Source organism: Macaca mulatta, chromosome 13, assembly GCF_049350105.2.
Source record: "Macaca mulatta isolate MMU2019108-1 chromosome 13, T2T-MMU8v2.0, whole genome shotgun sequence".
Classification (NCBI taxonomy): Eukaryota; Metazoa; Chordata; class Mammalia; order Primates; family Cercopithecidae; genus Macaca; species Macaca mulatta.
The window spans coordinates 92,616,151-92,644,123 of record NC_133418.1 but is presented as its reverse complement, the minus strand read 5'-3'; the positions used below and the strand labels follow the sequence as shown (position 1 = coordinate 92,644,123).

Genomic DNA, 27,973 nt, shown 5'->3' with positions numbered 1-27,973 from the left:
GTAGTCCCAGCTACTTGGGTGGCTGAGGCAGGGGAATCGCTTGAACCCGGGAGGCGGAGGTTGCAGTGAGCCGAGATCATGCCACTGCACTCCAGCCTGGTGACAGAATGAGACTCCGTCTCAAAAAAAAAAAAAAAAAAAAAAAGAGCCAAGCATGGTGGCAGGCGCTTGTAGTCCCAGCTACTTAGACCGCTGAGTTGGGAGGATTGCCTGAGCCCAGGAGTGTGAGGTTACAAGGAGCCATTACTGCACCACTGCACTCCAGCCTGGGGAACAGAGCGACCTTGTGTCTAAAACAAACAAAACCACTACATTTACTCATCCTTTAAGTACCAACATGTTACCTCCTGTGAGAAAATTTTCTAGAAATACCATTTAACACACTAATAGTCATGTCTCTTGATTGCTCTGTTACTGATCAATTGTGTATTTCTCCAAGTTGGCCTCCTAAAATACCCCAACCCCTCTTTCTTCAAGTTGGAAGCCACATTTATGTAGCTTGAATATTAAAGTTACGTATGTAAACATTTGAAAGCAGATGAGTTTGTAAACTTCGCTTATCAGTAGACAGGGCCTTCCAGTGAAAAGAACACTTGACTAGAAGTTAGGAGATTTAGGTACTGTCGTAAATCTGCTTCTATTTTACTTTCTCTGGCCTCAGTTTCCTCCCTCATAAAGGAATGTATCTACAACCCTAGTCTCTGGGTGGCGATTTACGGCTTTTATGCCTTTTATTTTCATTCTCCAATTCCCTCTTCATCTTACAGGTGAGGAAACTGCCACCCAGACATTATATATAACTTAGTCAAGATCCTACACAATTAATTAATGGCTAATGGCAATGGAATCTTAAGATCCTGTATGGCGACTGACCTATAAAAACCTACCTAGTTCTACAATTCTTTAATCCACCCACTTAACAAAAACGCAATTAATAGGTAAACAAAACGCCAGGAAAGATGGTATTTAAAGGAACAAAAACATCCAAGCAGGAAAAAGAGGCCTGAGATTTCCACGAATTACAAGTGAACTTCCTGTCCTGGGTAAACTTCCGGAATCAACAACAGGAAAACCCAATCAGAATCTTCCTCCGGGAGCCAATGGGAGAGCACATTACAAAGAGCCAATCGCAGCGGCGCTGTCACTGTTATGGTCCTGTCAGGGCGCCGGCGTCGTGGTGCTTGGGTGGTAGCCACCAAGAGGACTTTGGTGGGGCAGTCTCGGGACAGCCCAGCGGCCTGCTGTGCCCGTCTCCGGCCTCGATCCCAGCTTGCACGTCGAGACTCGTAGGCCGCACCGTAGGGCAAGCGTGCGGGTCGGTGCCGCGGCAGCCTCGCGGTCTGGGCCCAGCCGCAGCCTCCTCTAACGCGGCCGGCTCTGAGGGGCCGCGAGATGCAGCCTCCGGGCCCGCCCCCGGCCTATGCCCCCACTAACGGGGACTTCACGTTTGTCTCCTCAGCAGACGCGGAAGGTGAGGCTGAGCCCCTGGAAGGGCTGTCACCCGGAGGAAGCCAGGGCCCGACGCCGTAGGGTCTTCCTGATGCCGAGGCGGTCGTGGCCGGGTGGGGACAGGCAGGAAGCTGACTGGTGACTGCAGCCCACCGCGCCTGCCGGGCCTTCCAAGAGGCCCCGAAGGACGGAGGGAGGGGTGTAGGGAGCTGCTTTTTAAAGCATCAAGTTACTTGGTCAGCCCCTAGCTTTCCCCACACCGTCTGGTGGCTGGTTTTTCTGGGTGGCTTATTCTCTTCAAGTGGACCCACGAAACCCTAAGGTTTTATTTCTGGAATTACTCGCCGTTACTGAGAAAAAGGACAGATTGGCCAAGGGACATCTCAAAGAATGAGAATAAGGAAGGAGGACTGTTTTCTTCTGTTATGTATCAACAGATAACTTTTTTGGGGGGTCTGGGATAAGATTCGGCACTGCAAATACAAACTCAGTGGAGATCACTTTTTTGGGGGGGTCTGGGATCAGATTCGCACTGCAAATGCAAACTAGTTTTTATTGAATTTGATGTCTTACCCGAGTCCCCGTTTTCCTCCCGTTTTGTAGTGTTTCACCTCAGTATTCAGATAAATTGATCCAGGTATATTGGAAATTTAGCATAATCCAACTATGTGTTTCCAGTAGCCCCTAAAGATTTCTTTGTACTATTCTGAGGAAGCGATTGTGCTAGAGATACTTTTCTACAGCACAGGAGAATGTTTTCCTCCTTTTCTCAGTTCCCTATCCAACTCATAACCTGGATATTATTCTGCTAGTCATTTTCAAATTTTTATTGCACTTCGTGCACCAGTTATTTTCCAGTGACCAGACTTACTGCCTGCTATGAAAACATAAATTATGTTTACAGAAATTTCAGTCTGAAAAAGAAGCTAGATTTTTCTAAGAAATTTTATGGTGTATCAGTATAGCTTGTTTTCCCTTTTGTTTTTCTTGTTGTGCTGTTTGGCATTGTTTTTTAAAAATAGTACTGGTCATAATTTAAAATGTACAATAAAATTTTTGTCTGTCAAAGGGAACATAGCTGATACATTTACTTTTTTTCTTTCTTTTGTTCTTTTTTTTTTTTTTTGAGGTGGGGTCTCACTCTGTTGCCAGGCTGGAGTGCAGTGGTTTGATCATAGCTCACTGTAACCTCAAACTCCTGGGCTCCCATGATCGCTTCAGGCTCCTGAGTAGCTGGAGACTATCTGGTGGCTGGTTTTTCTGGGTGGCTTATTCTCTTCAAGTGGACCCACGAAAACCTAAGGTCTGCGCCACCATGCCCAGCTAATTTTTTTTTCTTTTTTTTTTTTTTTTTGAGGCGGAGTCTCACTCTGTCGCCCAGGCTGGAGTGCAGTGGTGCAATCTCGGCTCACTGCAAGCTCTGCTTCCCCTGTTCATGCCATTCTCCTGCCTCAGCCTCCCGAGTAGCTGGGACTACAGGCGCCCGCCACCACGCCCGGCTAATTTTTTTGTATTTTTTTAGTAGAGACGGGGTTTCACTGTGTTAGCCAGGATAGTCTCCATCTCCTGACCTCGTGATCCACCCACCTCTTTCTCCCAAAGTGCTGGGATTACAGGCGTGAGCCGCCGCGCCCGGCCTAATTTTTTAAACTTTTTGTAGATCTCACTAGGTTGCCTAGGCTTGTCTCAGATTATTGGCCTCCCAAATTGCTGGGATTACAGATGTGAGCTACCAGCCCAGCCGTAAATTTCTTTTAAGCTGAGATACAGCACCCCAAAATATTTCAGTTTGTTTCATCTACATTTGGTAGCATGATGCTTAGGGAGTAATATCAACTTTAATTTCCCAGGTTTAAAAAAATTGTTTCCATTAAGTGTCAGAACATGATGTTTGTTCAAACTCATGTTTCTATGTATTTATTCTTTTCATTCTCCCTTCCCTCAGGAATTAGTTTTCTTAAATATGCCTAAGAAATCTGACAATAATGTAAGTAGATAACCCATTGATTCCATATACTAAGAAACCTGAAATAAGTAAAAATCCATAAAGTTTATTCAAACTTCTCTGTATTTCCTCAGGAGACATACAGATCTATATATCCAAGGAGCTATATGTGTATGCATAATATCCTCACACAATATATTGTACAGTTTAAATTTAGAGTATTTTAAGTATACTACTCATTTGATCTTTTTTTTTTCTTTCTTTTTTGAGACAGAGTTTCACTCCCCTCGCCGAGGCTGGAGTGCAGTGGCTTGATCTCAGCTCACTGCAGTCTCCACCTCCTGGGATCAAGTGATTCTCCTGCCTCAGCCTCCTAAGTAGCTGGGACTACAGGTGTACGCCACCATGCCCGGTTAATTTTTGTATTTTTTGTAGAGACAGGGTTTCACCATGTTTCACAGGCTGGTCTTGAACTCCTAGGCTCAAGTCATCCACCCACCTTGGGCTCCCAAAGTACTGGGATTACAGGTGTGAGCCACCACGCCCAGCCTCATTTGTTCTTAATTAGACTCCCAATGACCTTTATTATTCCTGTATTCCATAAAGAAACTGAGGTGGGCTGGACGTGGTGGCTCACACCTGTAATCTCAGCACTTTAGGCTGAGGTGGACAGATGGCTTGAGCTCGGGAGTTTGACACTAGCCTGGGCAACATGGCAAAACCCCATCTCTACAAAAAATACAAAAAATTAGCTGGGCGTGGTGGCATGCACCTGTAATCCCAATCCCAGCTACTCAGGAGGCTGAGGCAGGAGAATCACTTGAACCCAGAAGGCAGAGGTTGCAGTGAGCCAAGATCACGCCATTGCACTCTAGCCTGGGTGACAGGGCAAGACTCTGTCTCAAAAAACAAACAAACAAAAAAAAATTAGCCAACCGTGGTAGTGCACACCTGTGGTCCCAGCTACCATGGGGTCAGCTGCTCTGAGCCTCACTTGAGACCCAGAGGTCTAGGCTGCAGTGAGCTATGATTGTGCCAGTGTGTTCCAGCCTAGGCAACAAAGCAAGACCCTGACTGAAAAAAAAAAAAGAAAGAAAAAGAGAAACAGAGGCTTAGAGAGGTTTAGCAACTTCCACATGATAGATCTGTAATTAAGAGCTAGTCTACAGCCAGGTGTGGTAGCGTGCGCCTGTAATCCCAGCTACTCAGGAGGCTGAAGCAAGATGATTGTTTGAGCCCAGAAGTTTGAGGCCACCCAAGGGAACCTAGTGAGACCCCATCTCAAAAAAACAAAACCAAAGAGCTAGTCTGCTGTCTCCTCACGTTTCTTTCTGCTGTCTCTTTCTTACATTTTTCTAAATTGTGTATCTGAAGTATGGAAGAGTCCTGGATTTGCATCCTGGCTTTTATCAATTACTCTGCATGTGATCTTGGGCAAGCTACTTACCTTTTTTTTTTTTTTTTTTTGAGAAGGAGTCTTGCTCTGTGCCCCAGGCTGGAGTGCAGTGGCGCGATCTCGGCTCACTGCAAGCTCCGCACCCCCGGGTTCACGCCATTCTCCTGCCTCAGCCTCCGGAGTAGCTGGGACTACAGGCGCCCGCCACCTCGCCCGGCTAATTTTCTTGTATTTTTAGTAGAGACGGGGTTTCACCGTGTTAGCCAGGATGGTCTCGATCTCCTGACCTCGTGATCCGCCCGTCTTGGCCTCCCAAAGTACTGGGATTACAGGCTTGAGCCACCGCGCCCGGCCCTTTTTCTTTTTTTGAGACGGAGTCTTGCCCTGTCACCCAGGCTGGAGTGCAGTGGCGTGATCTTGGCTCACTGCAACCTCCGCCTCCTGGGTTCAAGCGATTCTCCTGCCTCAGCCTCCCAAGTAGCTGGGATTACAGGCTCACGCCACCACACCCAGCTAATTTTTGTATCGTTAGAGATGGGGTTTCACTACATTGGCCAAGCTGTTCTCGAACTCCTGACCTCATGATCCGCCTGCCTCAGCTTCCCGAAGTGCTGGGACTATAGGTGTGAGCCACCGTGCCCGACCAGTTTACCCTTTCTTAACCTCATTTTCCTCGTATACAAATTGGGAATAAGAATACCCAAGTGTGCAAATATTTTGCAAATGTAAAGTATTTACTACTGTATCTGGAAGAGTTAAGTGTTCAACAAATGTGAGTAATGATGTTGCTGCTTGGGTTTCAGTGTTAACTGACCCCACACTTATTTTTTTATTGTTTTCCAATATCAATATTTTACTGTACAGCTCCAGGTCTTTTCCCTAGTTTCTACACGTCATATAAATTCTTGCTTCTCCCCTTTTTATACTGTTTTACTAACCATGAATATTTTCAACTTATAGATGTTTTCAGTGTATACCCTTCCTTCTAGATTCTGTCCAAATCCCTCATTCTTAATGATACCTATCCTTACTATGTGTCTACACATACCCTTTATTCTAAAATGTGCTTTGGTGTTTTGTCTCCATGTGTATGCAGATTCTGATCTTCATGCTTAGAATGTCTTTCTCCTCCTCGCCTCAAGTTAAAACCTGAGACTGAACTCAAATGCTCTTTCCTTGGTAACACTTACTTTAACTGTCCCTCAGAAATGGAAACTTCCTAATATTTTCTATACCCCAGTACCTATCATAGAACCCATGGTATAAATATCACAAAAGAATTATTTGTAGAATAAATTATTTTTGCTTTCATTTATCTCGTCTTTTTTTTTTTTTGGAGACAAGAGTCTCGCTCTGTTGCCCAGGCTGGAGTGCAATGCTGCAGTCTTGGCTCATTGCAACCTCTGCCTCCCAGGTTCAAACAATTCTCCTGTCTCAGCCTCCCAAGTAGCTGGGATTACAGGGGCCTGCCACCATGCTCAGCTATTTTTTGTATTTTTTTTTACTAGAAACGGGGTTTTACCATGTTGGTCAAGCTGGTCTCAAACTCCTGACCTCAAGTGATCTGCCCGCCTCTGCCTCCCAAAGTGCTGGGATTGATTACAGGCGTGAGTCACCATGCCAGGCCTAATGTCACTTCTTAATTTAAGCTTTATGGTATTGTTTGCTCTTCCATTAATTAATTCATTCAATAAGCATGCACATTTGTTGATTGCCTACTATGGGTCAGGCACTAATATAAGTACTGGGTCTATGTGTACCAAGACAAACGCCCCCAAAAATCCCAAATAGTCTATCCCTTCATAGATTTTATAGACATTAATCAAGTAATTACACAAATATATAATTATATACAGTGATAAATATAATGAAGGAAAAGTGGAGGAAACTATGAAAGGAACCTACATAGTCTAGTCTGCAAGATCAAGGAAAATTTGCTTAAGCAAGTATAATGATTTGGATTTGTGTCCCTGCCCAAATCTCATGTTGAATTGTAATCTTCAGTGTTGGAGGAGAGGCCTGGTGGGAGGTGACTGGATCATGGAGGTGGACTTCCCCTTTGCTGTTCTTGTCATAGTGAGTTCTCACAAGGTCTGGTTTTTTAAAAGGGTGTAGCACCTCCACTATCTATCTCTCTCTCCTCTGGCCGTATAAAACTGCCTGCTTCCCCCTTTGCAATCTGCTGTGATTGTAAGTTTCCTAAGGCATACCCAGCCATGCTTCCTGTAGAGCCTGTGGAACTGTGAGTCAAACCTCTTTTCTTCATAAATTACCCAGTCTCAGGTAGTTCTTTAGAGCAATGCAAGAATGGACTAATACAGCAAGTATATCTGAGAACTAAAGAATGGATGATATTTAATTATCTGAAGTTAGAGCAAATAGCCTCGTACAAGGTCCCTGAGGCAAATAGAATCCAGGTTCATTCAAATAAATGAGAGGCTTAGTGTGGCTAGGGTATAGAGTCCAGATGGGGAGGAGAGCAGATAAATGGGCCTGGATAAGAAGATAGGACATGTAGAAATTATTGGACTTGAGCCAGAAAAGCAAATGGGGGAGAGAGATGAAGGATTCTAAACAGAAGAGTGAAATATTTGCATCTTAGAAAGAGTCTCCTGGGTACAGTGAAGAGTATGGATTGGAAGGAGACAAAAATGACTGGGGGGAAAGCAGTTCGTACACCACTGTAATCATGTAGGCAGGAGTTGATGGTTTGCATTAGCTTGCTACTGGTGGTAGAAATGGTAAGTGGACAGACATGGTTTAAAAATATTTAGAGGTAAAACTGACAATTTAGTGGTGGTTTGGATGGAGAGGGAACATGCAAATAAAGCAAACCATCAAGGATAAGCTTCTAGCTTACAATGCTGGATAGATTAGTAGTATCATTTAATGAAAAAAAGTGGAGGAAGACCTGAGATATCTCAGTTTTGGAATATTGAATTTTAGATGCCTTTGAGATAGATGCAAGGAAATGTTGATGGTAGGTTTTATAAATCTAGTAAAGAGAACTGGACTCAATATATTGCATTTCAACCTTGGCTTTCTTCTTCCTTTTTATTCCTATATAAAAATGATAATACCTACAGCTCACAATACAGTGATCACTAAATTGTAGATAATTACTGTCATTGTTCTTTTGAGTAAATGATAAATTTCTGTCACTCTGTTATTGTGACCATTTAGCCTATTCTTTGACATTCCCCCTTCCCGGAAAGGACGTCACCTCTAATACAAGTTAGTAGTGTAGACAGAGGAATCTTTAGTTTTTCCTTTTTTTTTTTTTTTTTTTTGAGATGGAGTCTTGCTCTGTCGCCCAGGCTAGAGTGCAGTGGCGCAAGCTCAGCTCACTGCAACCTCCGCCTCCCGGGTTCAAGCAATTCTCCTGCCTCAGCTTCCCGAGTAACTGGGATTACAGGCACCTGCCACCGCACCTGGCTAATTTATGTATTTTTGGTAGAGATGGGGTTTCACCATCTTGGCCAGGTTGGTCTCAAACTCTATGATTCCTACTTATGAAAAATAATATCCATATAGGTCTAGTCTTACCACAAATATTTTCTATACAATATGCTGGTGAAGTATGATATATAGTATGTAACGGTTGCAAGAATAACTTTTTTTTCCGTTTTGAAAACTGAAAATGACATTTTAGCCAACCTTTCTTAGGGAATTTAAACAAGATTTACTTTTTTCATTAATTAATCTACTTACTTTCATGAGTTTTTTTTTTTTTTTTTTTTTTTTTTTTTTTTTTTGAGACAGAGTCTCGCTCTGTCACCCAGGCTGGAGTGCAGTGGCCGGATCTCAGCTCACTGCAAGCTCCGCCTCCCGAGTTCACGCCATTCTCCTGCCTCAGCCTCCCGAGTAGCTGGGACTACAGGCGCCTGCCACCTCGCCCGGCTAAGTTTTTGTATTTTTAGTAGAGACGGGGTTTCACTGTGTTAGCCAGGATGGTCTCGATCTCCTGACCTCGTGATCCGCCCGTCTCGGCCTCCCAAAGTGCTGGGATTACAGGCTTGAGCCACCTCGCCCGGCCACTTTCATGAGTTTTAAAACTCATAAGGCATTACACAAATCTACAAATGTGTTTAAATTGCATATAACTATAAACACACATACACACACACAAATGAGCACATGTCAAACTGGTGAAATCTGATTAAGGTCTATGGATTATACTAGTGTCAGTGTTCCTGAATTTGATAGTTATGTGAGTTGGTACTATTGGGGGAAACTGGGTAAAGGGTACATATGACCTCTCTTTTCTATTTTTGTAACTTTCTATGAATCTATAATTTTTCAAAATAAAAAAAATTTAAAGACATAAGACAAAAGAAATTTCATCTTTTTGTGAATCAGATAATCAGATAAATTACAGAATTTAATTATTTACAATATGAAAATTTACTGATAATATTTGATAGAAAAGCTACTAGAGCCATAAACCAGGATAACATGATTAAAAATATAACCTAAGACAAAAATTTATACAAGACACTGAAAGAAACATTTTCTTTTTTTTTTTTTTTTTTTTTGAGATGGAGTCACGCTGTGTTGCCCGGTTGGAGTGCAGTGGCATGATCTCGGCTCAGTGCAACCTCCACCTCCCGGGTTCAAGCAATTCTCCTGCCTCAGCCTGCCGAGTAGCTGGGACTACAGGTGCACGCCACCACACCCAGCTAATTTTTGCATTTTTAGTAGAGACAGGGTTTCACCGTGTTGGCCAGGATGGTCTCGATCTCTCGACCTCGTGATCCGCCCGCCTCGGCCTCACAAGTGCTGGGATTACAGGTCTGAGCCACCGCGCCCTGCCGAAAAAAACATTTTTTTACAGAGTAACATGATCAAGCTCCAGTATAGGTCTAGCAATTACAAAATTATGCACATGCATCAGTTTCTTGCTCTCTTTCATAGGCCTGTGTATACATTAAAATGGTATCCTTAGGCCAGGTATGGTGGCTCTTGCCTTTAATCCCAGCCCTTTGGGAGGCCAAGACAGGTGGATTACATGAGGCCAGGAGTTCAGGACCAGACTGGCCAACATGTTGAAACCCCATCTGTACTAAAAATACAAAACTTAGCTTGGCATGGTGGTGCCTGTAATCCCAGCTGCTCGAGAGGCTGAGGCAGTTGAATCGCTTGAACCTGGGAGGTGGAGATTGCAGTGAGTTATGATCATGCACTCCAGCCTGGACAACAGAGAGACTCTGTCTAAAAAATAAATTAAATGGTATCCTTATAACTCAAATGAAATAATGAAATTTATTAATATCTTTTAGTGCAAAAACATATGCTTGTTTTTGTTTTTGCTGCACAAATACACAATTCTGGGTCATACTGAAGCACACGTAGACTTCATTTTCAAGTCTGAGATGAGATGAAATGAGATGATTTTGTTCTTGCTCTTGTTGCTTGTTAAATACGGAAAAGCTTCTTTATATATGAGAATGTGGCGAGTGCCACAAAATGTTCATTGTTTATTGCAGGATATTTTTCTTTCACAGAAATCGGGAACTTGTCTAGGGGCAGATCAGTAGTAAGTTTCATCTTTAGTGTACTGTCACACTGCACTAAGTTTTCCTCTTTCAGATTCTCAGGCTGAGCAGAAGATTCAGAGAAGGGATCCCATACCCAGTCATACATTTGAGTTGAAAGGGAAGAAAAATTCCTGTTAATTTTGTTGTGTGAGTTTTCCAAAGGTGGCTTTCAATAAGACTTGAAATTTACTGATATTCTTCACTCTGAGCTAAAATAGCAGTAGAAACATTTTTAAAAAATTTCCTTTTACAATAGATTTTTTAAAAGATTGTTTCTTTTTAAATCCACTTTTATATGTATTATCTTTACATTGTTTTTACTTAGAAAATGACAAGAATATTATAGTATAGTAAGTAGAAATTAACATAAAATTCATGTTTTACTATCTGGACATCTATCCAAGAGCTGGCAACCAAACTAGCTCGTTCTTACTCTGGTTTAAATTAAGTCAGCCATGCTCCTGGAGTGATTTTTAATTGTTTTCCTTGCTTTCTGACATCATTCTCCACTTGTTAACCTGATAACATGTTAAACCACTGCCAATTTTTTGGAGTTTCCTGTTCTTTCTCACTTACAATTATGTCTTGGGGATACTAGGGGAGTTGTCAAACTGCTATTGCTGGCATTCCCACATGTGTCCTTGATATTTTTCTACTTTACATGGAACAGAAAGTACTACAAAATCTGTAAGCTGAAGATGCTTTTTTTTCTTGTTTGAGACGGAGTCTCGCTCTGTCACCTAGACTGGAGTGCAGTGGTGCAATCTCGGCTCACTGCAAGCTCCGCCTCCCGGGTTCATGCCATTCTCCTGCCTCAGCCTCCCGAGTAGCTGGGACTACAGGTGCCCACCACCACGCCCGACTAATTTTCTTGTATTTTTTTTAGTAGAGACGGGGTTTCACCGTTTTAGCCAGGATAGTCTTGATCTCCTGACCTCGTGATCCACCCACCTCGGCTTCCCAAGGTGCTGGTATTACAGGCATGAGCCGCTGCGCCCGGCCTGAAGATACCTTTTTGAGGTTCTTGCATCCATGCCATGACAAACTGCTAAACATGTACAGTTCTGAAGCACAACATTTCTTAGCACTATAATTTATCCTTTTTTGCTTTAGATTAAGGACTTTACGTGCAGTCCTTTCTAGAAACCACGAAACAGTTGTTAAGGTCCTTTCCAGCCTCATAATTGCAAAACCTCCAACGTCACTGTTGTACTAGTGATTTCTGGATCTAAATCTTCTTCTTAAATCAAGAAAAAACACTCTTGACCTAGTGCGGTGGCTCACACCTGTAATCCCAGCACTTGGGGAAGGACAAGGTAGGCAGATTACCTGAGGTCAGGAGTTCGAGACCAGCCTGGCCAACATGGCAAAACCCCGTCTCTCCTAAAAATATAAAAATGAGCCAGGCATAGTGGTGCACGCCAGTAATCTCAGCTACTCAGGAGGCTGAGGCAGGAGAATCACTTGAACCCAGGAGGTGGAGATTGCAGTGAGCTGGGATTGTACCACTGCACTCCAGCCTGGGAGAGACAGCAAGATTCCGTCTCAATAAATAAATAGATAAATAAATAAATAAGAATTAGCTGGGCATGGTGGTGTGCACCTGTAATCCCAGCTCAGGAGGCTGGGGTGGGAGAATGGTTTGAACCCAGGAGGTGGAGGCTGCAGTGAGCCGAGATGACGCCACTGCACTCCAGCCTGGCAACAGAGTGAGACTATGATGCAGAAAAAAGAAGAAAAGAAAAAACACTCTTTGTATCTATTAGAAATAGACTTTTAAATTCCACCTCTCTCATTTCAACTTAGATTAAGATGAAGTAGCAAGCACTTTTAAGAGAATATTTTAACTACACGATTATATGATAACATGTACAGGGATTATTTTTAAACTTTAGGTAGTGAATTCAAATATATTTTATCTCTGAGTGAGCTCCTTTATAAAAACTTTTTAGAATCATATAATGTTTAACCTGGAAAGAACTTTGAATAGGATGCTAGGACCCAGAAAACATGAATGATTTGCTGTATCAGTTAGTAGCTAAGCTGGGACTTAGCTTCAGAATGTAAACATTTGTCAAACTTAATTGCAGGAGTTGTCACAAGCAGGCCAGGATGTGACTCATAGAGTATTATGCAAATTAAGCTCTTTGTACTGTATATGAAAAACAGTTTTTTGTTTTTTAAGGAAGCTAACTTTGGTATTGGTTGGACATGATCTCCAGAGAAGTATCTATCTGTGTTAGAGTGTTCTGGTTTGTTGTTTCCAAAAGTATTTTTCTGAAATAATACTATAATCATGTGACTTGCACTGACCGTGTTGATGGTTGTTTATTAATGTATATTGTCTGATCCTACAAATGTGCTTTTTCTTTTTAATCCCTATGTGACCTCAGGTAAATCCTTAACTATTTCCATTGTTTTAACTAGAAAATGTAGCATTAGTACTACCACGATTATCTGTAAGTCCTAAGATACTGTGCAGACTCTACATGGAATTTATTTTTTAATATGGATAACTGAATCTCTTCACCTCTTTTTAGAGCTGACCTAAAAAATAAAAACAAAAAACATAGCCCTTTATTTATTTTTGCCAAAACTAAAGATGAATGATGTAATTATGTGAAGAAAAGGGAAATTTTGGCTGAAATAACAGGGACTCTTACCAGATTTATCAAGAACTAAACATTAATATATGAAACACTTAGCATAGATATGTGATGATTTAAATGAAAGAATGTGTGAATAAATACATGAAAAGGTAGAGAGAAATTATCTACAATTTCCTTTAGCAAATAAATTGTCTAATAGTTTGTATATATACATATGTAATACCTCTGAAAAGAAGTTATTCAGTTACTTTGTTCTGAGGCACATGGTATGTATAATAATGAAGGAATCCAAAATGATGTCGTGTAACATATTTTGCATGTATTTTCCATTGAAATTTGAAGGAATTACTGTTGTTAAGTCTAGATTCTGGTATCAGTCTGGCTAATTAGCTGTGAAACCTTTTGCATGTCTTTTCACTTCTTTCATCTTTCATTTTATTCTTATAAAATAAATGATGGTTTTTAGATATCTTATCACTATAAAATTTGAAGATTATATGCAATAGCAGATGTTCATAGAGATCTTCAAATGATAATTATTTTAGTTGAATATCTGCTCACTTTGGTTAAGATTCACACATTGTTTCTTAGTTTATATAGTTTTGTCCTCTTTTCTCCTAAGATCTCAGTGGTTCAATAGCATCCCCAGATGTCAAATTAAATCTTGGCGGAGATTTTATCAAAGAATCTACAGCTACTACATTTCTGAGACAAAGAGGGTATGGCTGGCTTCTGGAAGTTGAAGATGATGATCCTGAAGATAACAAGCCACTCTTGTATGTAAAAATAATAATACATATTTTTTGGTTTTTAGAGCTAGTCTGGGGGATGATTATATTCTTTCTTGTTATGTAGAGAGAAAACATTAACCTTTTTGGTCAAAAGCTATAGCAATTGTCAGTTTTACTAGCAATTTAAAAAACTGAAATAATAATGAGAGAATATTTTTTAACCAATTAAAAAACAAAAAAGAATGGTAATCCTGTATCTCACACACATGTATGTCTACTCCAGCTTACCTGGATCTGTCAGCTATCTGAAGTAATCATGCAGTTGAAAAAAGCAAGGCTCTTAGGTACTTGCTGTTGAAATTAAGTTTCGGACAAATTAAGATTTCCAAAAAGATTACCACTCCAAAATCTCTTCAATGTAGAAATTCTAGAGCTGCCACTGGGAGGAGAGCTACATATAAAGAGGCTTTCACTTTCTTTATAGTATCTGAAATTTTGTGGTTATCTGGAGAAAAAAGTAAAGAAATAATTTTGAAAAGAAGAACCTATAGCCTTGTAAAATTGAGGCATTTCTGGAATCTTCTTTGTATTAATTATCAGTAGAGTAAGTGCTGAAATATCCTATGTTTCTTAATGTTAATACACCATATATTTGCCAGGCATAGTGGCTCACGCCAGTAATCCCAGCACTTTGGGAGGCTGAGGTGGGCGGATCACTTGAGATTAGGAGTTCAAGACGAGCCTGGCCAACATGGCGAAACCCCATCTCTACTAAAAATACAAAAAAAAATTAGCTGGGCGTGGTGGCACGGGCCTGTAGTCCCAGTTGCTCGGGAGGTTGAGGCATGAGAATCGCTTGAACCTGGGAGACAGAGGTTACAGTGAGCCAAAATTGCACCACTGCACTCCAGCCTGGGTGAGAAAGCAAGACTCTTATCTCAAAAACCAGCAAAAAAAGCATATATCATCAAATCAAAGACACTATTGATTATAAGATGAAGTTATTTTACATATTAATTAAACAGAAAAGTACATAAGACAGCATAAAGCTGGGACATCAAAGAGCTGTCTCCTTATTAGTGTAAGGATGAATGAGAAATAACATAACACAGAAAGAGACAGCAAGGAAGTTTGCTTCAGTTTGGCAGTGGATAAGATGTTGAAGGAAAGAAAGAATTTCCCCAGAGAATGTAAAACCCACACTGGTTCTCATATGGGTTTGCCATCTGAATTAGGCCCAAAAAGTCTCAAGCAGAAAATTTTACTTAAAGTTTTCTTAAATAGTGCCTCCAGGAGACTGGCGAAAGGAAAGGTAAATATTAGAAACACTTGGTGTCACTCCAGGCTGACGATTGTAAGATACCAGTGATTGAGCTATATCCCACATTTAGAGATGTTGGAATGTTAAAAATGTACACCTTGGAATTAGTGAAATGTGGCACTTCAAATGCAAATGTTTTGTTGACCTATGGAGATTATACTGTCTTATTTAAAGTTTTCTTAATTTTTTTTGCAACTGTTTTAGTATTTGGAAATGTGTGCCTTTTGAGAATTTTTATTTTAAAATTATAGGGAAGAATTGGACATCGATCTAAAGGATATTTACTACAAAATTCGATGTGTTTTGATGCCAATGCCATCACTTGGTTTTAATAGACAAGTGGTGAGAGACAATCCTGACTTTTGGGGTCCTCTGGCTGTTGTTCTTTTCTTTTCCATGATATCATTATATGGACAGTTTAGGGTAAGTATATCTTATTTTATACAAATTCTAAATATTTTGAGAGTTTCAAAAATTAAATATAAGATATTAACTGTAATATACCATATTATGTTTGAGAAATGCTTTACCCATTATTTCTCACTTGTTCGTTCCTAAAACTGTTCCATAATTAAGTGAGGAGTACCTTAGATTAATGCTGTCATACTTTTCCACATCACGATTGACATAGAATGGCCAGATGTGGTGATTCCCGCCTGTAATCCTAGCACTTTGGGAGGCCGAGGCTGGTGGATCACGAGGTCAGGAGATTGAGACCATCCTGGCCAACAAGGTGAAACCCTGTCTCTACTAAAAATACAAAAAAAGTATCTGGGTATGGTGGTGCACGCCTGTAATCCCAGATATTCGGGAAACTGAGGCAGGAGAATCGCTTGAACCCGGGAGGCAGAGGTTGCAGTGAGCCGAGATCGTGCCACTGCACTCCAGCCTGGCGACAGAGTGAGACTCCATCTCAAAAAAAAAAAAAAAAAAAAAGTATTAGTACTTGTATAGCACACTGGGGTAAATGGATAGAACCACTTCCAGCTGAGCAGAAGTCACCAGAAGGGCTGCTCATGTACCTTCTGATTTTCCCAAGAGATTAACAGTTTGAAATGTAATACTCATATTCATATTTCTTACCTTTTATTCATTCATAATTCTGTTCTTAAAATGACCATTACTTTAAATGAATGATGAGAAGGATTCCATCAGTATTTGTTTTTATACTACTACTGGTATTTTAATCCCTTTGTCCTACTTTCAGATACTTTATTACCAAAACACAACATATATACATCACTCCCTCATGCAAAGTTTAAGGCTTTGAGGGGGTAAAAAGTTACTGTTCACCACAGGGATTTGGAAATGAATGAGTTTCTGGTGTCTGCTCTAATAAATTGCTACAAGCTTAGTGGTTTTAAGTAATACAGATTTATTTTACAGTTCTGAATGTCAGAAGTCCAAAATGAGTCATAAAGCTTTGACCAAGGTCAAAATGTCTACAGGGCCGGTTCCTGTGGAGGCTCCAGGGCAGAATCTGTTGCTTGTTTCTTTTACTTCCAGAGGCTGCCAGCATTCCTTGGCTTCTGGCTACATCACTATGATTTCTGGTTCCATGATCACATTACCTTCTTCTCCATTGTACTTAAATCTCCTCGAGTTTCCATCTTTTTTTTTTTTTTGAGATGGAGTTTCATTCTTGTTGCCCAGGCTGGAGTGCAATGGCATGATCTCAGCTCACTGCACCCTCCGCCTCCTGGCTTCAAGCGATTCTTCTGCCTCAGCATCCCAAATAGCTGGGATTACAGACATGCACCACCACCCCCAGCTAATTTTGTATTTTTAATAGAGATGGGGTTTCACCATGTTGGTCAGGCTGGTCTCAAACTCCTGACCTCAGGTGATCTGCCTACCTTGGCATCCCAAAGTGCTGGGATTACAGGCTGAACCGCTGTGCCCAGCCTCATTTTTCATCTTTTAAGGACAATTGTTACTACATTTAAGGCCCACCAAGGTAATCCAGAATAATCTCTCCATCACAAGATACTTTATGCATTACTATACTAGTCCTATTAATATTTACCCTAGATTAGTAAATATCAGATATCAGATATTTTATATCAGATATTCTTTTTATATCAGATATTCTGTTAAAGTGTTGCAAAGACCATTGAAGAAGGTGAATGGAGACTCTGGTCTCCTACCTACCACTAATTCTTCATCTAGAACATCTCTAATTGTATCTGTTTTGTATAATCTTTCGTCTGAACAAAGGGTTCTAAGGTTGAAAACAGAAGATTAGGCCCATGCCTACAGGCCAAGGCGTGTGGATCATGAGGTCAGCAGTTCAAGACCAGCCTGGCCAAGATGGTGAAACCCCATCTCTCCTAAAAATACAAAAATTAGCTGGGCATGGTGACAGGTAGCTGTAATCCCAGCTACTTGGGAGGTTGAGGCAGAGAATTGCTTGAACCTGGGAGGTGGAGGTTGCAGTGAGCCAAGATCGCGCCATTGCACTCCAGCCTGGGTGACAGAGTGAGACTCTGTCTCCAAAAAAAAAAAAAAAGGAAAAAAAAAAAAAAACAGATTACTATACCATCATAGAATGTCACTCAATTTGGATTTACTTGATGTTTTCTCATGATTTAATTTGGATTATGCATTTTTGGCAAGAATATCTCAGAAGTGACATTGTCCCCCTCTCTGTATACTGACAGGGAATGTGTGATACTGATACGTCTTATTATTGGTGATATTAACCTTGATCACTTGGTTAGGTGATGGGGTAGTATCTGTTCAATTTCTCCAGTGTAAAGTTACTATTTTTCTCTTTGTAATTAATAAATATCTTATGGAGATACTTTGCAACTATGCAAATATTCTGTTTCCCATCTAACTTTAGACTACTAATTTTAGCATCCGTTGGTAGATCGTGCATGCAGTAATTATTACTATAATGTTTACAGAATGATGATTTTTCTGTTTCCCTCATTCATTTTATTCTTTGAGTTATAATCCAGTACTGTCATAATTTATTTTATTGCTCAGATTTTTCAAGCTTTAACCATTGGGAGCTCCTTCAACTTGCCTTCTGTCTCGTTTCAACATATCCCATTCTTTTTTTTCAGTACTTACTTTCCTTCTTACTTCACACAGTGTTCTGGGCTAATCTTGTATTTTGCCTGCCCTAGCCTTGGAATCAACCATTCTTTTTTTTTTTTTCCCTTGAGACGGAGTTTCACTCTTGTCACCCAGGCTAGAGTGCAATGGTGCGATCTCAGCTCACCACAACCTCTGCCTACCAGTTTCAAGTGATTCTCCTGCCTCAGCCTCCCGAATAGCTGGAATTACAGGCATGCGCCACCATGCCTGGCTAATTTTGTAATTTTTTTTAGTAGAAACGGAGTTTCTCCATGTTGGTCAGGCTGGTCTTGAACTCCCGACCTCAGGTTAGCTACCCGCCTCAGCCTCCCAAAGTGCTGGGATAACAGGCATGAGCCACTGCACTGGCCAACCATTTCTTTAAGAAGTCCTGCTTCCTTTAATTAGGAAATGATATTTAGAAACCAGTTTCTGGGGCTGGTCATGGTGGCACACTACTGTAATCCCAGCACTTTGGGAGGCTGAGGTGGGAGGATCACTTGAGCTCGGGAGTTCGAGACCAGTCTGGGCAACATAGTGAGACCTGGTCTCTCTTAAATAAGTAAGTAAATAAACAAATAACATAGCAAGATTTGTCTCTATTAAATAAATACATAAATAAAATAATAAATAATAAAAGAAACCAGTATCTGGGCAATAAATGTGCTTATGTTGCTACTGGGGTGTTATATCTAGACCATCCCAGCAGACAGAGCTTGAAAATATAAATATATGTATGTATCATTACACTAAGTTTGAGGAGTTAAAATTGTCTGAAATGGCTTCCATATTCTATTGAATAAATATGTAACATAAATTTTAAAGACTTCCAGAGAAGATTGATAACTTACTTCAGAAATAATTTTTTCTTGTGGGATGCTGTAAAACAGGGGGTTGATAGTAAACACTTTTTTTGCAATAATCTTTTATCATAGATTTTGAAATACTGAGGTTTCTTTAGGCAATTGATAATTACTAAGATTTTAATTTGGATGTAAAACTGTATCACACATTATATTCTTATTAAGTTTTGGAATGATACCTGAGAGCCCACATAACATCTCTATGACCTGAAATTGGGCGTGCTAAACTGTCATTTATGGCAGAGAATTGAGTTATTGGAAAATTATCAGCTTATTTGGTATAAAAATATTAATTGCATGATATTTCTCCCTAAGGTGGTCTCATGGATTATAACCATTTGGATATTTGGTTCACTAACAATTTTCTTACTGGCCAGAGTTCTTGGTGGAGAAGTAAGTAGTTTATTTTGAAAATAACCTTTCTTTTTTATGGTGAGCTTGATTTTTGATACTGCAGATGTCATCATTAGCTATACAAGAAACTGTTTCTTGTCCCAGAATTGCTTTATGCTAGTTCCTTTAAGATGATCAACATTAGTATTGTGCTTACTCAATAAATGGTACGAGAAATGAGGAAAAAGAAAATATCCTGTCCCATTTATGAAGTAATTGCAGCCTTTAGGGAAGCATAGAATTTATTTTTTTTATTTATTAATTTTTTTTTTTTTAATGGAATCTTGCTTTGTCATCCTGCTGTAGTGCAGTGGGGCAATCTCGGCTCTTTGCAACCTCCACCTCCTGGGTTCCCAATTCTCCTGCCTCAGCCTTCCAAGTAGCTGGGATTATAGACATGTGCCACCATGCCTGGCTAATTTTTGTAATTTTGGTAGAGACAGGGTTTCACCATGTTGGCCAGGCTGGTCTCGAACTCCCAACCTTAAGTGATCTACCCGCCTTGGCCTCCCTAAGTGCTAGGATAACAGGTGTGAGCTACCGCGCCCAGCCAAAATTTATTTATTTATTTATTTGTTTGTTTGTTTGTTTATTTTGAAGCAGAGTCTTGCTCTGTCACCCAGGCTAGAGTGCAGTGGTGCGATCTCGGCTCACTGCAAACTCCGCCTCCCGGGTTCAAGCAATTCTCCTGCCTCAGCCTCCCGAGTAACTGGGATTACTGGGTTTAGTAACTGGGTGGGCACAGTAACAGTGCCCACCACTGTGCCCAGCTAAGTTTTGTATTTTTTAGTAGAGATGGGGTTACACCATCTTAGCCAGGCTGATCTTGAACTCCTGACCTCATGATCCACCCGCCTCAGCCTCCCAAAGTGCTGGGATTACAGGCATGAGCCACCATGCCCGGCCTATTTCATTTTTGTTTTTTTTGAGATGGAGTCTCACTCTGTGTCACCCAGGCTGGAGTACAGTGGCATAATCTTGGCTCACTGCAACCTCCACCTCTCATGTTTAAGTGATGCTCCTGCCTCAGCCTCCCGAGTAGCTGGGATTACAAGCACTTGCCACCCTGCCCAACTAATTTTTGTATTTTTAGTAGAGATGGGGTTTCACCATGTTGGTCAAGCTGGTCTTGAACTCCCGACCTCAGGTGATCCGCCTCGGCCTCCCAAAGTGCCAGGATTACAGGTGTGAACCACTGCACCCAGCCAGAATTTATTCTTGGAAATTCTCAAATGTTTTGATCTCACGTTGCCAAAGAGATTTGTAACAATAAACCAACTACATTTTAACATAAACAATACATTTAAAGAAAAACAACCATATTTTCCAAAACAAAAGAGTTAGAAGCATAGCATTGTTTTACATTTTTGTAAGTAGCTTTAATGTCTGGCTGAATGGAAATCGGATTCTAATATATGCTTTTTCCATTCAATCTGTTAAGATATATTATTTTGGCTAAAGTATCTGAAGAAAATAAGGCTTTATACAGGTATATAATTGAAAAGGGAGAGTATTTTAGTAACCTTTTCAGATGATTGTGAATATTCTCTGATATCACACCAGAACTCAAAAGGGGCTGGATGCCGTGGCTCATACCTGTAGTTCCAGCACTTTGGGATGCTGATGCAGGAGGATCGCTTGCGCCCAGGAGTTCCAAGACCAGCCTGGGCAACGTAGGGAGACCCTATCTCTTTAAAAATTAGCTAGGCATAGTAGTGTGTGCTTGTGGTCCGAGCTACCAGGGACTGAGGTAGGAGGCTTGCCTGAGGGATTATGGCTGTGGTGAGCTGTGTTTGTGCCACTACACTCTAGCCTGGCTGACAGTATGATCTTGTCTTAAAAATAAATAAATAAGGACTTTTGAGCTGGGTATGGTGGCGCACGCCTGTAGTCCCAGCTACTTGGGAGGCTGAGGCAGGAGGATCACTTGAGCCCAGGAGTAGTTGTTGGTTTTTTGGTTTTTGTTTTAGCCTGGCCAGTATGGTGAAATCCCGCCTCTACTAAAAATACAAAAATTGCCGGGCATGGTGGCTCACACCTGTCATCCCAGCACTTTGGGAGGCTGGGGCGGGTGGATCACCTGAGGTCGGGAGTTCGAGACCAGCATGTCCAACATGGAGAAACCTCATCTCTACTAAAAATACAAAACTAGCCAGATGTGGTAGCGTATGCCTGCAATCCCCGCTACTCTGGAGGCTGAGGCAGGAGAATTGCTTGAACCCGGGAGGCAGAGGTTGTGGTGAACCATGATTGCGCCATTGCACTTTAGCCTGGACAATAAGAGCGAAACTCTGTCTCAAAAATAATAATAATAATAATAACAACAAAAATTAGCCGGGCATGGTGGCACGCGCCTGTAGTCCCGGCTACTCAGGAGGCCGAGGCAGAAGAATCTCTTGAACCTGGAAGGCGGAGGTTACAGTAGCTGAGATCGCGCCACTGCACTCCAATCTGGGCAACAGAGGGAGATCCGTCTTTAAAAAAAGTTTATTTTTTTCCTTCTATTTTCAGTTTCATAAGTGAATGATATTAGAATATGTTCGATCGAGCATCTTAATAAAACTCTTTAATTAATTTAGAGTAACATCTGTGAAACTTTTTTACTCTGCATATGGAAATTTAAAATAATTCTAATAGACACAAAATTATATTTGTTTATATATTATTTCTTATGTCCTAGACAAATCTAGTATAATATATGAAAATATATATCATTATGTTTTTTGGTAATTCAAGACTGTTGATGTAGGAGTTTAGGGGCCTAGATTTTAATTTGAACACTGACACCTTACTAGCTTTGCTTTCCTAAGCAAAGCATTGTTTCTCTCTAAGAATCAATTTCTTCACAATAGAGACAATAATGCCTGTTTCATAGGGTTGTTATTTCATTTGATCTCCACAGCATGTGAAGCCCTATCACAGAACTTGGCATAAAGTAGTCACTAAAAAATATTTTTCTCTTCAGTCTCTCCTGGCCACCTTCCCTTTCTTTCTGGTCTGCATTGGTAACATCTAGGTTCTCTAGACCTTGGATTTTTCATCTGAATGGGATGTAGTGACAAAATGCAATGTAGAGATATACTGAAGGTAGTATGAAACTCAAGAGAGGTAAATGCTGGAAATGTAGATTTGGGTATTAGCAAATTTATTTTAATTGAAACCATGTTGGTTGGTGAGACTGCCCAGGAACATGGGAGACTATATGATAATTTGAAATAATGAGTATAATAGATTATGATTTATTCTTAATGCTCACATTTATTTGAATACAGCAAGGAATATGTGGTGTTCAATTTTGATTAAAATGAGTATCTTGATTTCTATGACATTTATTTGAAATTTTCAAAATTCACAGGTTGCATATGGCCAAGTCCTTGGAGTTATAGGATATTCATTACTTCCTCTCATTGTAATAGCCCCTATACTTTTGGTGGTTGGATCATTTGAAGTGGTGTCTACACTTATAAAAGTAAGTTAAGGATTATGTATTACATAGTTTACTGTTTTCCAGTATCAAAAGTATACTAGGCCTCTGTCTGGGAATATTGTGATATAAAACTCTTTATCAAACGGTTGGTAGTATTTTGGAAGTGACCTTTCTTACTGATTTTACCAGTTATTTTTCTTTTATTTTTTTCCTTTTTAATCACCAGATATTACCATTTGTCTAGGGGGAAAAACAAAGAGCAAATCAGGTTTCAGGATATTATAGTCAGATTTTTTTTTTTTTTTTTTTTTTTTTTTTTTTTTTTTTTTTTTTTTTTTTTTGAGATGGAGTCTTGCTCTGTCACCCAGGCTGGAGTGCCTCCCAGATTCATGTGATTATCCTGCCTCTGCCTCCCTAGTAGCTGGGACTACATGTGTGTGCCACCACGCCTGACTAATTTTTTGTTTTTAGTAGAGATGGGGTTTCACCATGTTGGCCAGACTGGTCTTGAACTTCTGACCTCAGGTGATCTACCTGCCTTGGCCTCCCAAAGTGCTGGGATTACAGGCATGAGCCACCATACCCGGCCTGGTCAGCATTTTTTAAATGTTGAATTTAAAAGTTATTTTCTATATTTATAATATGAGTTCATCTGACAGATTTTGAGGGGGATATTTATTTAAAATTCCACTGGACATTTATTTAGTAACTGTTACTCCTGTTTGAATAGTAACTTTCCTGTCAAATATGATAGATGTGGTTCTAATAAATTGGATTTTCCGTAATGCAGAGATCAGGACTTCTTTGTGTTATTTATGTTAAATTAACATATGTACATACACTTAAACATCTACTGATAAGTATTAAAAAATAGTAATGTATTTATTACTATTTGAGTAATATAACTTAAACATTGGAATTTATTAATGTTGAACAACTTTGGGGAATAAGTGACTGCCTTGACACATGTATGTATATTACACAGTGAATATAATTTTGTTCTTTATGGAGAACGGAACTTTTGAAGACTATGACTTTCAGAACTGATGTTATGTAACCTCCACATGAAAGTATTTAAGTAGCTGAGCCAGTTGAAATTATTGCTAATTTCAATATAAAAGAAATAATGATTCCTGTTAGAATTACGTTAAGCTGATACTGATAATAAGCATTGGGTATTGAAAGTGTAGTTTTTGGAACTAATCAGTTCTAAATTCAAATCCTGGTTCTGCCACTTAGTTGTTGTCTGGTCTTCCAAGGTATCTTAACGTTTCTTACCGTCACTTTGTTGTTAACAATGGTAAACTTAACAACTGCGTTTTAGGGTTTGTTACAAAGAGTTTAAAGTATATATAATGCTGACCAGGCATGGTGGCTACCGCCTATAATCCCAGCACTTTGGGAGGCTGAGGCGGGTGGATTACTTGAGCTCAGGAGTTTGAGATCAGCCTGGGCAACATGTCTAAACTCCATCTCCACAAAAAATTAGGCAGATGTGGTGGCAGGTACCTGTGGTCTCAGTTCCTTGGGAGGCTGAGGTGGGAGGATTGCCTGGGCCCATGAGGCCATGGCTGTAGTGAGCCATGATCGCACCACTGCACTCCAGCCTGGGTGACAGAGCAAGACCCTGTCTCTGCCTAGTACAGTGCTTGGCACAGAGTAAGCACTCAGGCTGCTGTTATTACAAATATTATAAAATAGGCCAGGTATGGCGGCTCACCTTCCTAAATCCCAGCAATTCAGCCGGCTGAGGTGGGTGGATCAGTTGAGCCCAGTTTGAGACTCAACCATTTATCCAAAAATACAAAAATTAGTCGGGCATGGAGGCATGCACCTGTTAGTCATAGCTACTCAGGAGGCTGAGATGGGAGGATCGCCTGAGCCCAGGAGGTCAAGGCTGCAGTGAGCGGTGATTGTACCCCAGTGTAGGCGACAGAGTGAGACCTTGTCTCAATAAAAATCCAAATTATAATATTTTGAGATCATCTTTGTGTTTAAACACTTCAGAGACTAAAGAGACCTTGTTTTCTTCAGTATAACCCTGAAATCTTTTTTTGAAATTGGCATTATTAGAACTTAGTTTAAAGTCAACGTTGCAGCAGACATTTAATTACTCCTATTCCAGCCTTAGTGAACATACCACTCACTCACGATCACTTCCTGGTGTGTGTTTTTTCACTTGGGTTAAGCTTGTTTCTGAGACTACTCCCAAAATGGTTAAAACCGTTGTTCTCTGGTCATTTTTAATCATGTAGTTCATCTGAAAGTTGGACCTTAATATTCTTTATACAACATATAAATCATTATGAAATAGAAAACTCTTTTTTATATCATTAAAACTTTAGAATAAAATTGTTTTTAAACTTCAGACTATTCTGTGGCAAAATTTTTTTTCTGATCACTTACTCTTCTGTGAGTTAGTGAGCTATTACACATTTCTTATTTCAGTCTGTGGTTTGTTGAGAAATACGATGCAAAATTAATCAGTAAACTCTAACATTAGAATATATAGTTTAAGTGCACTGATTTTATTTAACATCAAATCTCGTAATACTTGTCACTCTTCAACCATTTATAATGAAAACAATCTAATCATGATATACAAATGCAATTTGATCAAATTTTATTTTATATATTTCCCTGTACTTTTGTGTATGTTTGAATTATTTTGTAGGGTTACTGTTTTTTTTTTTTTTTTAAGTTCAACAAACCCAGTGGAAAACTGGACCAGACCAAATACATTTTTAATAAGTTTGCCAATATTTAGTTTTTACCTGTATAGCAGTGATTCTCAACTGAGGTCGATTTTGTCCCCCAGGGGATGTTTGTCAACATCTGGAGGTATTTTTGAGAAGTGTTACTAGTATATAGTGTGTAGAGGGCAGGGATGCTGCTAACCATCCTACAATGCACAGGATAGCGCCCCACAGCCAAGAAGTATGCAGCCTAAAATGTCAATATTGCAAGGTTTAGAAACTCTGCCTTGTGCCAGGTCTGTTCCTATTATAGTTTCCCTGATTTCCCTTGAAGTTTTTCCTTAATTTTATGCTGTAAATTGTGTTAGTTGACTACATCAATAAGTATTGCATAAGTTTCCAGTAGAAATAATTTAGAAGTATGTATGTGTGTAATCCAAAAACTATAGTATACTTTATTTAAACTCTTGACCAAAATGTGGTCTTTTTTTTCTCTTTTTTATTCAACCCTGTATTTCTACCTATTCTTGGGGAAAAAATAAATATTGTATAAAATTTTTACTTAATCGATTTTCTTATTTAGAAGGAAAAAGAAAATTTCCTACTTTGCAGGAATTAGTTTTCTCTCAGTAATTTGGTGTAATAATAGTTTTTTCAAAAGTTGGCTAATCATAATTACCAGGGAACTTAATTTAAAATACTGATAACTAGATGCTTCCCTTAGAAATTATAACTCAAAAAGAAAAAACTAATAAGTTATAATTCAACAGAACTAGAGAGTCCCCCAAGTCTCTTTTTAATAGGCACCCCAAGTGATTCTTATGATAAGACAGGTCTGATAAGACCACATTTACAGAAGTCAAGGAGTACAGCAAAGATGGACATTCTTAATAAGTTTTTAACATTTGTAACAAGTTTTGCTATTTACCAAAATTGGTTGTTGATTTTTTAAAAATATTATAAACACCATTTTTACTCTATGATATCCAAAAAGTTAATCGACTTGCTAATATGCTGCCTTTTGTCTTTTTTCCTTTTTTTAAGCTGTTTGGTGTGTTTTGGGCTGCCTACAGTGCTGCTTCATTGTTAGTGGGTGAAGAATTCAAGACCAAAAAGCCTCTTCTGATTTATCCAATCTTTTTATTATACATTTATTTTTTGTCTTTATATACTGGTGTGTGATCCAAGTTATACATGAATAGAAAAAGATGGTGTCACATTTGTGTGTAGGCTGGGAATTCTTGCTGAAGGAATTGGAGAAAACCTGTTGCTGGCAAAATTTTACACGTTCCAGATGGAAAGGGAAGTTTAAGCGCTTTGTAAAACAATTTTTTTTTTGTATTTAATTAAGCAATTGCAGTTATCTGGGATTTTTGGGTCAGAATTTTAAATTCTGCTTGATTCTCCATATTCCAGTGAATAAAATACAAAAGCATTGTGTTTTTAAGATTGTGTCAATATTCACCTAAAAACTTGTGCCAAAAGCACCTGGATTGGTAATTATATTTCACTTGAAGGGTAAATTTGACAATATCCTGATAATCTAAAGTGCAATTTTTTTCTTCAAAATGTTTTCTCCAGCATCACAGATCCTGCAGATATATATTTATATTTATACATATATATTTATGAAATAATTCTTATTCACAAAATATATTTCTGATAAACATTAAGATATTAAATCTGATGCACAAACTTTTTTTAATTTGGCCATTAATCTTTTTTATTTAAAAATTTAAATTTGTTTTTAAAATTGTATATAATTTTTTAAATTTCACACATGCTTCAATACTTCCTTGTTAAGAATTCTTAATAACTACTAAACTGATTGTAATAGTTGCTGATATATATTTGGTTTGTTTGGGTATACTTTTCAAAACCATTTTTGAATGTCTGAACATCTGATTGAAAGTTTCTGTTTATCTTTCTGACCAAAGGAGCAAGAGGTATAATGGATATGGCATTCATTAAAATTGTTACTAGTACAAAAACAGTAATATTTACAGCATCAGTAAATATTTTTAAGTGGTACTTCTAAATCATAAAAGTTGGAGAAAGAGACCTTTAAATTCTTGTGGTCTTGAACAATGTTATATGAAGTAGAAAAAAATAAAATACTTCCCAGTTGTGTGTTTTGTTTTATAGCACCATGTCCTGTATTACTTGATATTTTAACAAGTATCAGGTACTCTCTAACAAATGTACAGTTTTTGCTAAGGGAAATATTAAGAAATTTTTATCAGTGAAATATTTGTTGCAAATAATTTCAAAGGTTTTTAGATATACCTTTAGTTAGTATTACTTTGTAAAGTAGGTAAATCATTTTATTTATGTCCACAAAATAGCAAATGTCTGTTAACTATTAGCAAATTATTGTATTATCCTTTCTGGTGTCACCCGGAAGAGTTTCCTGCTGTCCTCAGTATGATAACATGGCGACCTCTCGGTATGTATTTCTTTAGCAAACTTATCCATCAGGAAATATCTTGCACCTCTGAAGCAAACCTACAAATGAACATGTT

The 27,973-nt window shown here is 39.3% G+C and overlaps 1 protein-coding gene across 2 annotated transcripts; it reads left to right on the top strand.

The window, feature by feature from the left end:
- The first annotated feature begins 1,140 nt into the window (after positions 1 to 1,140).
- YIPF4 (Yip1 domain family member 4) lies at positions 1,141 to 27,595 on the top strand. Of its 2 annotated transcripts, NM_001257440.1 has the most exon segments (6): positions 1,153 to 1,471; positions 13,559 to 13,712; positions 15,240 to 15,411; positions 19,251 to 19,328; positions 22,684 to 22,797; positions 26,496 to 27,164. In NM_001257440.1, coding segments are annotated over 6 exon segments (735 nt in total). In that variant the 5' UTR covers positions 1,153 to 1,392; the 3' UTR covers positions 26,634 to 27,164.
- Positions 27,596 to 27,973: the final 378 nt, after the last annotated feature.